This window comes from Candoia aspera, chromosome 4 (assembly GCF_035149785.1).
Source record: "Candoia aspera isolate rCanAsp1 chromosome 4, rCanAsp1.hap2, whole genome shotgun sequence".
In the NCBI taxonomy this organism is placed as follows: Eukaryota; Metazoa; Chordata; class Lepidosauria; order Squamata; family Boidae; genus Candoia; species Candoia aspera.
In genome coordinates this window covers 98499543-98515115 of record NC_086156.1, presented here as the reverse complement: position 1 = coordinate 98515115, position 15573 = coordinate 98499543, and the positions used below count along the sequence as shown (strand labels likewise).

At 41.9% G+C, this 15573-nt stretch overlaps 1 protein-coding gene and 1 long non-coding RNA gene across 2 annotated transcripts; one reads left to right on the top strand and one right to left on the bottom strand.

Annotated features, from left to right (window-relative positions):
- Nucleotides 1–315: 315 nt before the first annotated feature.
- Nucleotides 316–8426, top strand: PPP1R15A (protein phosphatase 1 regulatory subunit 15A). Its single transcript, XM_063301145.1, has 3 exons — nt 316–490; nt 3507–5001; nt 7374–8426. Exons 1-3 carry the CDS (start codon nt 453–455, stop codon nt 7614–7616), a joined length of 1776 nt encoding a protein of 591 aa, XP_063157215.1. The 5' UTR covers nt 316–452; the 3' UTR covers nt 7617–8426.
- A 5048-nt stretch (nt 8427–13474) lies between these two features.
- LOC134495606 (uncharacterized) lies at nt 13475–14971 on the bottom strand. Its single transcript, XR_010067833.1, has 2 exons — nt 14480–14971; nt 13475–14366 (listed from the first exon to the last, which is right to left on the bottom strand). It is a non-coding gene; the product is annotated as an uncharacterized LOC134495606 (long non-coding RNA).
- Nucleotides 14972–15573: the final 602 nt, after the last annotated feature.

Here is a 15573-nt window from a genome sequence, read left to right as displayed (position 1 = left end):
CCCTCCACAAACAAGACGTCCAATTCTCTGCGTGTTAGTGTATTAATCGCCATGGACATTTTTAAAACATGAACTTTGGATTTTCTAAGCAATGTACTTTAAACCTCATGGAAAGAAAAGCTGAAAGCAATCGGTAATTCCCCCACACGCCGGCCACAGAACATTCCCTTACGTCACCATTTCCTTTCCCCCCACTCTAGCGCCTTCACGCCTCTCACGTTCAAACTCTGGCCACGCCCCAGCCACAGACGTCACAACGCACAGACGCTATCCCTGCGAACCGTTTATATAAAGTGACTGCCGCTTTCGCCATGCTTTGAAACATTACGTCCCAATCGGTGAAGAAAAAGCAAAGGTCATTCTCGATAGGGCGAAATGGTTCCTGCTGAGAAGAGCTCCTGTTTTGGAAAGCCTACCGTCCGGTCACTTACTCGCGTCTATCCCGCAGTTACATGTTGGAGCGAGTTTATTACGGGCTAAAAATCCAGAGGTAAGGGGGGTAAGTCATTAGACCTTTCACTTCCCCGGGGGGGCGGGGGGGAGACCCAGAGACCCTGCCCCCTAATTTGTTTGCCTCTAGGTCTCCCGGACCCCTTGGCTCAGGGTTTCTCAACCTTGGCGACTTTCAGATGTGTGGACTTCAACTCCCAGAATTCCCCAGCCAGCCTTGCTGGGGAATTCTGGGAGTTGAAATCCACACATCTGGAAGTCTCCAAGGCTGAGAAACTCTGGCCTGTCGAGGTCGTTTCTGCTCAGCCGCTGGACCTCCTGCTCGTTCCCGGCAAACGTGTTTCCAAGCTTTCGCTTCGTTCTCGCTGGCTTCCCGCCCGCCCAGCCCTGGGTTTCTGTTTCTCAGAAGCTTGTGCTGCGGTCTTGAGAGTTCCCCGGCGACACGCCTGTTTTCAGAGAATCCCGGGTTTTCCGAACTCTGGCCAGGTGTCCCGGCTTGGCATTATGTTATCCTGCTACCTCCGCCCTCTCGATTTCCTTCCCAGGCGTGCATCCATCTCTCTCCCAGGCATCCACCTAGAATACCCGCCCTTTTAATTGTTGGTAATCCTCCCTCTTGCTTCGTGCGGTTCTCAGAACTGTTTTTCCTCCGTTGGCATCTTCCTACAACCGTGGTGGGCCGCCTTCCCTCAGTTCTGTGCCCCAGCCCCAAACCTTTGGAATATCTTGAAATATTCTTTGCCTCTGGCTCCCTCCTTGAGCTGTAAGATGCTATATTTTTGCTCTGATCCTTCAAGAAGGGGCTTTATGTACCATTCTTTTCTCTAAATTGTGGGTCTCTCTTTCCATGCAAGATTAATTTTTCATGTCTTTTCTGTGATTCTCCAGAGTCTAGGATGGCTTTCTCCAACTTGGTGCCCTCCAGAAGTGTTAGTTGAGATTCCTCATAGCCCCTTCTTCCTGTCCAGGCTTCCCATTTCACCAGCCCGCCCGCCCACCTCCAAATGCTACTGGTTGCTGTCTGCCAAATGCTTGTTAGGAAACTCTGATCCTCTGGACTCTCCTCTTTCAAAAGGAACCAGACATCCTCAGGAAAGGTCACCTTACAAGTCCCTTCTACTGCTTTCTTTCCATAATACTACTCTACATCCATTAGGATTTTCTCACTTCTTGTCCTGGAGAATCCAAGCTGTTTGTACTTTGGTTTGGCAATTTCCTGTGTCCCCCTTCCCCAGTAACTTCTAATCATTAAAATCTTCCAGCTGTCAAAAAGTATTTCAGTACCAATCATCTGCAATCCCTTATGTTGTTTTTTTTCTATGCATATCCTTTCTCGTACATTTAGGATTCCCTTTGTGGATATTCTCTTCCCTTCCTCCCCTCCTCTCCCCACTTCCAGATCTAACCTGTTGTGGGTCAGACGGGTTGCCTCTCTTCCTTTCTCCCCGGCAGCTGCACACTCAGCATCCAGACTGTGTGTGTGTGCGCGGTTCCCCCCTTTCTTCTTCCGGACTGGGGTGTTGTCAGTATTCCAGGGGCACTTGCTTCAACTTGTCTGGGGCGCACCCTGAGTTAATCCAGCCTACACACCTCAGCCAGTGAGACTATCCCTAGGAAAGCTTGGAGATGAACTGCAGTACAGGTAGGGGGCAGAAAGAATTTTGCTGGAAGTTGGGAGTAAGGAACTGAAGAATGCTGGATTCCAGCCTCATCCCTTCCCTGTGCCTCCGCTTGCCAGCTCTTGTTCCTATTTCTGAAAGCTTATTCCTGGTTGGCCTTTGCTGAAAAAAAATGGATTAGCAAAGGAACAGGATGCCTTTGGAGGGAATTTGCTCCACTTTGATTTCCCAAAGAATGCTTGAGTTGTGATTTTCCAAATGCCAGGACCTGTTCCCCTTCAGGTCTTCAGCTGGCTTTGAGGCTCAGTATTTGAATCTGATACCAGGGCTTGGTAAAGCACTGAATGTCTTTGTTTTCCCGCTGAATATATAAAATTATTCTTGTAGACTTTGCATTTCTCATGCATTTTTAGTAATATTAAAGATTATTGAAAGCCCTGCCAGAATGCCATTTTATTTTTCTGGACCAACTAAGGTGTTTTAACCAGAATAGCTTAAGAAAGCTGGTGGAAAACCTGTGGTCTTCCGGATGTTCTTGAACAGCAATGCCCAGAAACCCTGGCTAGTGTTGAGGGATGCTTGGAGTTATAGAGCAGAACAACTAGAATGAAATAAACTCCCCATTCATGGTTTAGAGCAGGGTTTCTCAGCCAGGGTTCTCTGGCACCGTAGGGTTCCACGAGAGGTCACTAGGGGTTCCCTGAGAGATCATGATTTTTTAAAAAAAAATATTTCAGATTCAGGCAACTTTGCATTAAAGAGGTAAATTTCATTATTTTTAGTTTAAGAACACTGTTAATGCATATATACAGGCTTACATATGAAACAATTCTGTAACCTCTGGCCTATATTTGAGCCTGAATGTGCGGGGTTTCCCCAAGGCCTGAAAAATGTTTCAAGCGTTCCTCCAGGGTCAAAAGGTAGGGAAAGGCTGGTTTGGAGCTTGACTTTCAATCACAGCATGATACCTTCATTTACTGGATTCACATAAAGGGTCTTCTTTAGGAAGGATGTCAAAATGTATCTTTTTACAAACTGGTCTGTTACATTATTTCTCTTGTTATTGGTGTTTTGATATATTTTAAAATGGCTTCATTTTCTTGTTTTTTTTTAATGGCGTCCAGCAAAAAATAGAAAATAATAATAAATAAAAGTGTTTGGTAGAAGGAACTATATGCAAATAGTAGTATATGCCCTCTGTATGTAGAAAATGCTGAGTTCAGCCCTAAGCACCTGTATTGTTAAGAAGAGGTTTAGATAGCAGATGATGGGAAACAACTCAGTATGAAACCAAGGATAGACAGTGCTAGACTTGATGCATAAAGCTGACCTCATGTAAAATAGTTTGTTATGGAAAGCAAAGAATTTTGAGTTCCAACTTCATAGAAGCCCTCCATGTTCTCATTCTAAATTCTACCATTGATTGCTTCTTTTCAGATTTAAAATGCCTCCTTGTATCATGTCCAGCCAGTTCACCTCACACTTTGAACCCCAAAATATTTTCCTCAATAGTCATTATCCTTTTGGATCTGGGATGGCAAAACTTCTGTCTTCTGAACCAGTCAGCTCTACCCCTGCTGGCAGATTTACAGTTCTTGGATATATGGCCCAGGTCACTATGGCCTTGTTGCGAAGATTTTTATACCTTTGGCAGCATTTTCCTGCAAACCTGGTGAAGATTGTCTTGCTGGGCATTGCCAGAAGAGCATTGCCCATCTTACAGAAGGTGAAATACTTAAAGAAGGCTGGAGAACTTAAAATAAATGAAAATGATACTGAGAAGGAGAAAGGGAAAGGCAGCTGTCTAGAATATCATTCTCTGAAGAATCATAAAAACTACCTTTCAGGGCAAAGTTTGGTTATCGATGGCTATTTTGGAAAAGGCATTGAACAACCTTTGATTAATTCAAGCAACATTACTGTGAATAACATGCATTTGGAAAAGGAAGGGATTTCCAAGCTGTGTTTAATAAGTCCTACCATAGTATTTGATTTGGGAAAAAATTGGGAAGGTTGTTCAGGAAAAGACATAGGATGTGTGACTATAAAAAGTGTTGGGCATGTCCTCCCTAAGTTGTTAGAAGATACTTATCCTGAAATCTTTACAAAAGGCTTGGACTTTGCTAGATATTTGGAAAAGACTTTGGACTGTTTCAACCTGAATGGAAAGTTAAATTTTGATAAGGGCCTTGGTCAAATTTTGGAAACTACCATAGTTTCCCAAAAACTGGAGAAGAACATGAAATCTAATCAGAATCCAGTCATATGTGAAGAACAAAGCTTAGCATGTTCACTTGTTTCTTCAAAGAATGAAGAACAGCCAGAAATGAACGGGAAGAGTGGGAAGAATGAACATGGATACGACATGGAATCTCCTACCATCCCCAATAGCTTCCAAAGTCCCCTGGTCCTCTCCTTATTCTATAGTCCATTGGAAGAGGAGGAGGACAACAGTGATGATAATTCAGAAGACTGGTGGAGTGAGGATGAGATGGAAGAGAGTAGTCAGGCCAAAACTTACTCTCATGGCAATAATTCAGGAAAAGTAGAGAACTGCCTGGAAGTAGAAGGTGATGACTCTGTATATCAGGGTGTTTTTGAGAATCTCTGTGGAGCTCTCTCCATGAACAATGATCCCTTCCACCCACTCTGTTCTTCCAAATCCATTCAGGCCCTCAAAGACCACGCCACTGCTTCACGGAAGCCCAAGAACCATCAAGAAAATGTAGTCTCTTCTTATCTGACAAGGACAAATTCTGAACTTGAAGAATTGTGTCATCTTCCAAAGCAGTTGTGGCTCAGAGAGGACCAAAAAGTTGCAAGTAATCAGGAGACCCACAGGTGCAACCCACCAAGTCCCAGGAAAAACATTTCTCCTGTCCCTGCAGAAATTCCACTAGTTCTGCAGCAGGAAATCCAGGTGAAAAAGAAGGTGAGTGTCTTAAAATATTTTTGTGTGTTCTTGAATGAAATTGGAATGAGGATTTTCAAAATCCACCTTTGTCTTGTTTTTTGTGGCTCCATAATTAGGAATCATGAACCCTTGTATTTCTGCTCTTTGCTGTGACTGATTTAAATTTTGACTTGCCCACCTGATTATGTTTGAGGAAATATTTATGCTTTTTTAAAAACTATTTTCACCATGGTGACGAAGAATGGAGTTATGATACATGGTACTGCTGAGTTTTTGTTTTTGAAGTAGTAGTGGGCAAAGCTGTATCAGCTGAATTTACACCTCCTTAATTTCCAGAGGAATATTTCTTGCAGAGGTTAAAAACCAATTTTGTTTGCCACTTTGATTGATTTATTTGTTTAATATGCTTCCTGACTCCCAATGACTCTGGGTGGTTTACAAAACGTTTTTTTTTTAAATTTAAAACAAAACAACGTAAAACAAAAAAGAGCAAATATGGCAAAGGTAACTGACCCAGATGGGAACAAAGAAAAGAAAAGGGGGCTTCAACCATACTTGCCAAAGGCCTGGATGAAGAGCCAGATTTCGGGGCCCTTTGAAACACCAGTAGGGTGGGGTCCATTTGGATTTTGGGGGAAACCTCATTCCAGAGGGCAGGTGCTACAACAGAGAAGGCATGCTTCTGGGGTCTCGATAGATGACATTGTTTAACTGAAGGAACCTGGTGCATGCCAGATTGGCCAGGCAGGTACTATGGGAGACAGACGGTCCCTCAGGTAACCAGGCCCTATGCCATGTGACCCATTTGATTGGAAATAAATATAGTACTTGTTAAGGTGTTCTGTATTTTATCTGTCAGAGGCATAGTGGAGGAAGAGATGAGCTGTAGTCTGGAATTGAAGGGATGTTAGAATAAAGGCTGACAGCCCAAGGGGGCAAAGGGAAGTATTTAGCATGCTCAGAATGCCTTTCCCATTCAATAATTGCAGACAATTGAGCAGACATCTGTGGGAGAGAAAATAGGGAAAAGATTTATGTGATGTGGCAGTCATGCTTATTTTTTAGTCAGTAGATCAGTGCCTGGATTAGGAAGAAATGGAGGTCTTGAGTCATGTTTTTTAAATTTTACAAGTTACACATTCACCCCCTTCCCAAAACCATCTAAAAAGAGAAGGGACCAAACAGAATTACTTCTTCCCAAGCCTCATCTTCGGCAGTATGTTATAGCCCTTAGCCTTCTGTTTTTATTCTGTCCCACCCCCAATCCACATCGACGTCACTATGGAATTGATTTTTGGTTTGTCATCTTTAGCTCTCTTCTACCCCACCCCTGAAACCTTGGCAATTCTGAAATATTTAGCCCTGTCTGTGAATCACAAGACTATTCCAAAGAAAATAAGTGATGTAAGATTTGGACGTTTCCTAGTTGAGCAGACTCATTTCCCCTCCTCCCTTTAAAAGATTGCCTAATGCAAGTTAAAAATGAAGTTCCTTAGCTTTCTGTTTTCTACTTCCTTTTGCCTCACTAGCACTTCTGCAGTCGTGTGCCAAGTCCAGAGAGATGCAAAATCTGTCCTTATTTAGCCACCTTAAGTGCACAAACTCTGTGGTGAAGAGCATGAAAAACAGAGCAAGCGCACAAGGCAGACAATTTTATTTGAACTAAGACTTGGCCTCTGTTTTAAAATCATTTTTGGAAGGTGGAGATTGTGTGGAAAATAGCATCTCTTTTATTGAGGGAAAAGTTAAAAAGTCAGTCAGCCACACTTAGATAAAGATATGGTGAGGGATCAGGCTTGGGCACTGATTGGGAATGATGGTGGTTATAGCCCATGGGGCTTCCTGGGTGTTGTGGGCCAGTGGCTACCTTTTGCCCACCTGACCTTATGGGGCTGTTAAGAGAGTGAAGTGAGAGGAAACTGGTTTGCGCTGCTCCCAGAAGAAAGATGGGATGTAGCTCTAATCTCAGATTACAGGAAGAATAAAATCAAATGAAAAGGCTTTGTACTGCTGAGAAGAAACAGTGTCAGGGCTGTTGGGAAGCCACCTAAAATGAGTAAGATGAACAAATGTCTTGTTTTATTGCCCGCTTTTCCTGTAAGAGACCAAAGGAGCATACAAAATACTCTTGCCTTTCACAACAACCCTGTGAAATAGGTTGAGTGAGCGATGATTGGCCCACTTAAGAGTTCCACTCTTAAAGGTGGTTTTGAACCTGGATCTCCCCAAGGCTCTGTCCAACCATTACACTACATTGGCTTAGACCTAAATTATATCTAAAAAAGTATGTGTGGTATAATATAATTGTCTGTATATTTGATTTATGGTAACAAACACCTTCCTAGAAACGTCGGCCTCAATATCTCGTATCTTCCTTCCTCCATTCTTAGGTCAGATTCTCCCCAGTGGTCACTGTCCACTCACTGGTGGTCTGGGATTACGCCTCTCGGGCTGCCCGTTGGGGCCCGTGGGAGGAAATGGCTCGTGATCGCTGCCGCTTCCACCGAAGAATTGCTCAAGTGGCAGCCATCTTGGAGCCTTGCCTGGCAGTGGATCACCGGGCCAAGGTCTGGAAGAGGATCCATGGAGTTCCAATGTTTCTTCTGGAGGAAGCCACTGACAATATGGTGTAGTAACACTGAGTCCAGGCCAAAACTATCAATGAAAATGCTCTGGATGAGAGACGAATCCGTGTTGGCTATGTGGAGGAATAACATGAGAGAAAATGTCATGGCTCCTGTTTTCTGAATAAGTAGGTTGCTACTACTACCTCTTTTGATTTGGAAGGTCATGAAACATGGCCATTGTAATGAGTATATGTGGGAAATAATTGCTTTTAAATACAGTATAAGTGCTACAATTGCACTTGCATTTGCATTTCACAAGCATTACTCACTGTTGAAATGGCCAAGTGAGATAGAAGGGCTCCATCCAACCTGGTGGCCTTCTGAATCTTTTGGATGACAAATCCCATGATTCCCAGCCAACCTTCCTTGTTGTGGAGCTGGGATTTGGAGTTAAACATTTTATTGGAGGGGCAGCTTGAAGGTTTTTGGGAAAAATCTATTGATAGACGAAGAGTTGGAAAGATCAGCCAAGGGCTGGCTCAGATTTCTTCACCTCTGTGGTCTGACCACATGGCTAGGCCCCTTCATATATACCAGTCAGAGGGTAAGAATCTGGATCCAAATTTTGACAACATGGACTTGTATATTTCAGCTACCCTGTTTCAACCAAGGGTTGGTTTGCTTGATTTTGTATTTGCCAAGTCTCTGGTAGCTTGTATGTATTTTTAATTGAAGGAAAATATTTTTTGAGAGATTTGTATCAATCTATATTAAATTGTCCCTTTGAACTGCCTGGTTATGTCTTGAATATATTATAACTGCTTGATTATTGAATTGTAATTTATTCAATAATAAAAAATAATATTTTTTAAAGAATGTATGTCCTCATTGTTTTCTTGATACTTCCGATAGATGGTGATTAAGAACATAAGCCATTTGGCATCAAGGTAGAAACCTAGCCAGATCTATCTTGTTATCTTCTGCAGTAGTAAGAATGATTTTGGAAAACCCACAACCAGGATATGAGCACAATATCCTGCTTATATTCTGTACCACCTGGTGTAAGATGGTACAGTCTGTAAGCACTGGCACATTCAAGCATTCACACAATAACAGAGTCCAAGCTCCTTTTACCGTTTTAATGAAGCGAAATGACCAGTACAAGAGCAAAGAGTTCCCCCGCAAACCTACATTTAAAACTACATTCACATAATTACTTTTCCCCCACATCCCATTAAAGTATGTCACCCCCCTTCCCCATCCAGGTGGCTCTCTGGTGTATCTCGTCTCTCTGGCCTTGATGTGTGAACACCATAAATCCCTAGCCATAATAATCCACTTCACACTCCAACCCAACGCCCCCTCCCATCTGGCAACACGGAGTCTCTTCCCAGTGATAAGAGACCAGAGGAAGATGCTCCAATAAGGGGTTCTGTGAACCTTTCGATCAGAGGGATCTGGCACAATCATTGATAGATGAATTCTCCAGGAATCTGGTAGATCACTCTTTAAAAGACCAATTCCCAACCTTTTCCACTGTATAAATGACATTGTTGCCATTAAAAGCTTTTGTGGATTACCATATCAGTTAAGAGTTGGTAACAGCTCTCAGCCCAACTCACCTCACGGGGTTGCTGTTGTGGGGAAAACAGGAGGAGGAAGGAGTATTGGGTATGTTTGGCGCCTTGAGTTATTTATAAAAATAATAAAGGCAGGATAAACAAAGACGTAAATAAACATGCCCCCGTAAGGATAGTGGCAGATGTGATTCTGCTAGGAGGGTCAAGGGAATCACAAATACCAAATAAGAATTAATTTTAAATGGGCAGAAGAAGATTGGCAAATATTGACAGATACTAGTTTTCTTGCTCAAGCCTCACATGTTCGAATTTTCACCACAATCTCTTACCTTCTTTTATCAAATCTAACCCCTCCCTTTCTGCACCACCCAGTTGATATTTAACATGCTTATTGGTGATTTATCCATGTGTGGTGCAACCAAAATATTTTCTTTTTCCTGACCTTAATTGCCAACTTCATTGGATAACCCCAGATCAGTGTAACAGCAGGTCTTTATATAAAGCTTCATTCATAGATCCTCCCAAACCATGGTTATTTCAAGAAAATACATTTGCCTGGATTGCAGCATGTTAAACTGTAACAGTGGTTTAACAAAACCCAATGGGTTGATGTAGTATTCTGAACCAAAACCAAACCAATCAAAACCAATCAAGACTTCTTATGGCTGATATAATGTGATGTGCAAACCAGTTTGCTGAACCATGTTGTAGCTTACTACTGTTCACACCAACTTTGGTCACTTCCAGATTTGCAAACTTCAACCTCGGATGTTCTCAGCAGTAGCTATGCTGGCTGGGGAATTCTAAGAGTTGAAGACCACATATGTGGAAGTAGCAGAGATTGGGAAATGGTGGTTACACAAGCAGCCTTCCAGGGCATGATAAGATTCTTTTCCCAGCCTACATGGAGGTGTTGGCGAGTGAAACTGGGAATTTCTCCAGGCTGTTATCAGAGCAACGATCCTCCCCCACCCATCCAGCTTCCAAAAGTGAATCACATCTGCAAATTTATTTCTAAGACTGTACTAAAATTGGTGTAAATACTAACTTGGTATATTCAGGTCTGCCAGGTGAAGAGAGGCTGCTGGAGACACTCAGCTGGTAGCTGGATTGTTATATTGTTGTTTTTCCCCCCTCAAAACTTTTAAGCTTGGATGATAGATAGATAGATAGATAGATAGATAGATAGATAGATAGATAGATAGATAGATAGATAGATAGATAGATAGATAGATAGATAGCTTTTAGGTGCTGGCTAGGTCAGTTTTTGGTCAGCTTGTGTATTGATTCTACCTATTAACTGCTCCTAGAACTAATTGGTGGGAAGAAGACGTATTACGTAATAAATAATAGCAACTAGATATGACAAGAAGGGTATTTTCCATCTTTTGCCAGCTTGCTTCTCATACGGACCCAGCTGATTTTACAGCTGTAAAATGAATATCTGGGAGAAGCAATCGGTGTAAAGAACCCTGAATCATATCCATAGAAATGACTTGTGATCATGAGCTATGGAGTCTGGACCTTTTCATGCCAGAGGAATGCAGGCTTACATACCAAGGGTGACTCACCCATCAGTGTTAAAAATAACCTAAGCCAACGCCTGCTACAAATACCTCTGAGGAACCAACCTAAAACAACTGAGGTGGGAAAATACAAGAGTGTAATTACAACTGTTATTAGATAACCACTGACATGAGATAGACATCCATCAGTGCCACAATACTAGGCCTAATTCGGGATGACAAATTGTAAAGATGGGATCTGTATTCCCCAAATTGGGAGGTTTTTCAGATGAGTTTAGTCTACAACTCACAGAATTCCCCGTATTGGATAGAATTTATGGGAACTGTAATTTAAAGTCATCTGGAAGGCTTGTGATGGGGGCAAACTAATGTATAACCACTGAAAAGAAGTGAAAAGAGCAATAAATTTGGACAAATCTACATACATACATACATACATACATACATACATATCTAAATACATACCAATCACACTAAATTCCCTTTCAGGGTAAGCGCCATTCTAACAAGTAAGGAAAAGGAGTAATAAACAGCAAGCCAGAGATATTGAAGATATGGGTTAAGAGAAAATAAAAGGAAATATAATTAAATTTAGTTTAAACCAACATCATTCACCATACCTCTCCACACATTTCTGTCCTTGCAAACATTTTAGCTTGTAGCTTTTATATTTATATGTTGGTTGGCTGTTAGTTTTTTTTTATCATCATCATCATCGTGTGTTTATGCTGTACACCACCCAGAGTCACACGGTGTGAGTTGGGCGGCCTTGTAAAAATGTAAGTAAGTAAGTAAGTAAGTAAGTAAGTAAGTAAATAAATCTCTAACTTCTACTGTGTGCATACACCAATTCATACATTGCCTCTTAAAATTTACCCCTTTCTTTTTCAAGGTCTCACCATCTCTAACCAACCCCAGCTGCATCTTCCCCTTCCTCTTAACCCACTTTCCTTTCCCTTCATAGGGTGGTTTTGTGCCTTGATCATCATTCAGTTTCTGTTTGACAAAACCACTTCACGGACTTCTTTCAACCTGCTCATTCTATTTTGTATTCAGTCCACATTCATTCAGTGCCCGTTCGTTCTTTTTTCTCCTCTTGTACTGTCACACAAACTCCTTAAAGTAACTCATTCCCACATCATTCAACTTATTTTTATGTTCTTACTCCATATAATTAAGCAGAAGCACTTAACACACAGCCAGGAGGGCTTCTTTTGGCAAAACTTTGTTCCTTGCAACAGATTTCATACAGCTTACTACCTTTCTCACAGCATTTGGGAATTCTGCCTGTTTAAATGTTCTCATTGTAAGAACTCTTCCACCCCACAATGAGAGGCACACAATAGAATTAAAAGGCTTAGACATAAAATGGCTTAATCCAGCCTTCCCTCTTCTGGGACCCTTCAAATATATCAGGCTATTAATTCCCATCAGCATTAGGCTAGAGACAATGGGGGTGCAGTATAAAATGCCAACACTTCAAGAGAACACTAGAATGGGGGAAGATTAGTTTAATGTAACTTCTAAGCATCTTTAATTCTTTACATCCCTAGTTTCCTCTCATTGTGTGAAAACTTATCGAGACAAGGGTTGATGTGATCTGGAATAACATAGTCAGGCACATCTCTGGTTAGTCCAATTATTTGATGTGAGACTTTTTTTCTTCTCCTCAGCAGCCAGCTTGAAGGAACCCTTCACCTGATTTAAATTTCCTATACAACACCACAAACAGCCACAGAGAACCAACAGGCATCCACGTTATATACATCCTGTTCATTCATTCTGTGGCTAATGCCACTCTTCAGATATTTGATCTGTGGAATTTATAAACCCAATCCAAGCTGATCCAGCAGTGACAAAACCATAATCAATGAATCAGTCTCTTGTGAAAGGATCTGTGGAATTATATAGGTTCAAAAGAATGTCGGTTCCATATTTTTTCAAAGGAGGCAAGTGGGCCTTCCTAAGTAGCTCCATTTCTTCCTTGCTCTCTTATCCATTTCCCTTACCCTCAGAGAAATCACAAGGGAAATGGATAATGTCCTTTGTCCTAACTCTTGTCACTGACTCAGAAGTGGTTATCAAATAGGCTGTGACCACAAAGAAAATGATGAGCTTCTTAGGTCATTAGTAGGTTCCCTATGGAGGTGTATCATCTCTGGTTTCCAAATATACCTTAGAAAGGTAGTCATGTGTATGTGCATGTGCACACACACACACAGACTAGGTTTTGCTCTGTGGAAGTCCAGGAAGATAATGGGTCTGACTTACTGAGTGCCCAGCTCTAAGACTTCTGGAGTTCAGAAAACTTAAGTGAAAATACTGGAAATACTGCATAAATAAGTAGTTACAGCTTGATAAGCTTCCTATGGCTCATTGTAGCCCTCTCAAACATTCATTCATAGATGTGGTTGAGCTCCTCTAACAAGTGATGTAACTATGACTGGATTGTTGAAATGACTGTTGTAAGACATCTTTCAATTAAGCAAGTATTTTGCAGGTGATGTAACATAATGTCATTATTAGGTTTGAAACAACAACAGCTGCCCTATGGGAAGATGCTGTAGAGCAGTGTTTCTCAACCTTGGCATCTTGAAGATGTGTGGACTTCAACTCCCAGAATTCCCCAGCCAGCATGTAGAGGAAGGAGGACATATCCACCTCCCAGAAAGTGGGATTCTCATGATGTCCTGGACCACTGCCACCAACTGACCTTTAGATTCTAGAAATGTCTTCACTTTGGGCTTTAAACAATATATTTATTACTGTTATTAATACACACACACACACTAATATGAAAACTTTTAAAGTTTCACAATTAAGGTTTGAATAAATTATTTGACTCTATTATTTCAATATTATTCAAGAAAGCCAAGTTCATTTATTTAAAATTTGCCATTGTTTATACTGCTTGTAAGCCCTGTTTGGATCACTGGAATCAATAAAATAAGTTACAGGGTCAGAGGTGAATCTCCTCCCACCGCTTTCAGACATTCCAGATGTTCAAAGTTTAACCAACAGGGCAAGGCAGAGAGGTTCTTTTAATCTCTCTCACACACTTGCATAATTACTTCTTCTGCATCATCTCTGCATTTTTCCACATTTCAAACCTAACATATCTGGGCTGCACAAATCAGGGCAACCGCTAGAGGTCAGCAAAGAACTCCTTTTCCTGTATCTCTTTGCTACTGACACCTAGTGGTTGTTTCAATTTGTGCAACCCACATATGGGAGACCCATTCAAAATTGTAGGGTAGGGACCATTTTCAAAGCAAGCACATACAAGCAGTGTGCTTTTCAGGGCATTAAGACAATGTAGGTGGCCTGGGAATGCTACACTCCTTGTACAAATCAAGAGAGAAGTGCATTATTTTCAGTTACTCCCACAACATTCACCTACTTCCATTGGGAGGAGCTCCCTGTGAAGGGAGAGATAATGACTTACACAATATCACAGGCTTGTGTTCATTCACAGCTGCTTCAAACTTCATCCTATGTCAGGATGTGATTGTTGGCAAGCTGCTGGCATTTTTTCCAGAGCTTGTAGGTGATTTTGGAGCACTGTACCACATACAGGTGTCTTAGCAGGTAGCAAAATGTGGTCCACTTTGTCTGGGCTTGGAAACAAAGCCCAGTTGTACCTGGTTAGTACTTCAACAGGAGACCTCCTAGGAATATGAAGGCCATTGGCTAGAGCAGTGTTTCTCAACCTTGGCAACTTGAAGGTGGGTGGACAACTCCTAGAATTCCCCAGCCAGCATGCTGGCTGGGGAATTCTGGGAGTTGAAGTCCACCCATCTTCAAGTTGCCAAGGTTGAGAAACACCGGGCTAGAGCTTGCTAGAACTTCCTGGAAGAAAGCTATGGCAAACCATTTCTGTCTTGCTGCTAAGAAAGCAACATGGATGTACCTTAAGTCGCTAGGAGCCGAGCTTATCTTGCAAGAGAAGCTTGAGCAGCAAAGCAATTTACTGACTGAAGCAGCTCCTAGCTGTTCTTCTACAAAAGCCCACTTCTTCGCGCTGGCTACGCCATTCAGACACCCAATTCCTGCTTCCTTATCCCCCAAAGCGCTTCAGTTTACCTTAAGCCTGTCCAGCTATTAGAAGCGAAGTAACAGAGAAAACATATACTGTATGTAACTGACCTCTGGGGCTAAGGCTTCATTACAAGCCCAAGTAACCACAGAAATAAATCTTTTGTCTATCGTAAAGCAGCAAGTCTTTGTGCTCTTATCCTCCCATTGAGTCTCACAAGGTACCCATTCTGATGGAAACCTATCCCAAGCCAACTTTAAACAGCAGCGGCCCCCACGCCTTCGCAGATGAACATCCATTTTCTGTGTTCACAGCAGTTTTTTTAGAAGTGGTCAAGGCTATTTTGAGGTCATACATTTCTGTGCTTCTGTTTTATCAACTGATTCTGATCTGCTGTAGATTTCCTTTTAATGTCCGTTAATAAAAACAGAAAACTTACAAAAAAAGCATGCAGGCACAGAGCCAGACGGGGGAACATACTGGATTGGTGATACTCAAGAGTTCCCAGCAGCATGACTACGTCATGACAATGGATATAAAACCATTACAGAAGCCAAGACTGGAAGAAATGGGTTCTTTCTAACTCTCCTTGTCTTCTGGACTAAAGGAAGCTGTGGCAAAACAGTACAAAGAAGAATGCCAATGGCCATTCGGCCTAAATGCTCCTTCTCATCTGGTGGAGTAGGTTTTACAGATTCAGTAGGACAACCCGCCAAATATACAGATCCTGAAACAGTGTCCCACACGAAGGGAGGATGGTGCACCAGGAGAAAAAAATGCAGAAAAGGCTTCAAGGGGTTCAATTTATTAAATTAAAGGACCCAAATTGTTTCAAAACAACATTCAGCAGCTCTCAACATATATTTTGCAAAAAGGCACAA

Coding starts and splice junctions, on each gene's coding strand:
- PPP1R15A (XM_063301145.1), top strand. CDS start 453: ATGTTGGAGCGAGTTTATTACGGGCTAAAAATCCAGAG. Junction 491..3,506: donor TACGGGCTAAAAATCCAGAG/GTAAGGGGGGTA, acceptor GCTTCTTTTCAG/ATTTAAAATGCCTCCTTGTA. Junction 5,002..7,373: donor AAATCCAGGTGAAAAAGAAG/GTGAGTGTCTTA, acceptor CTCCATTCTTAG/GTCAGATTCTCCCCAGTGGT.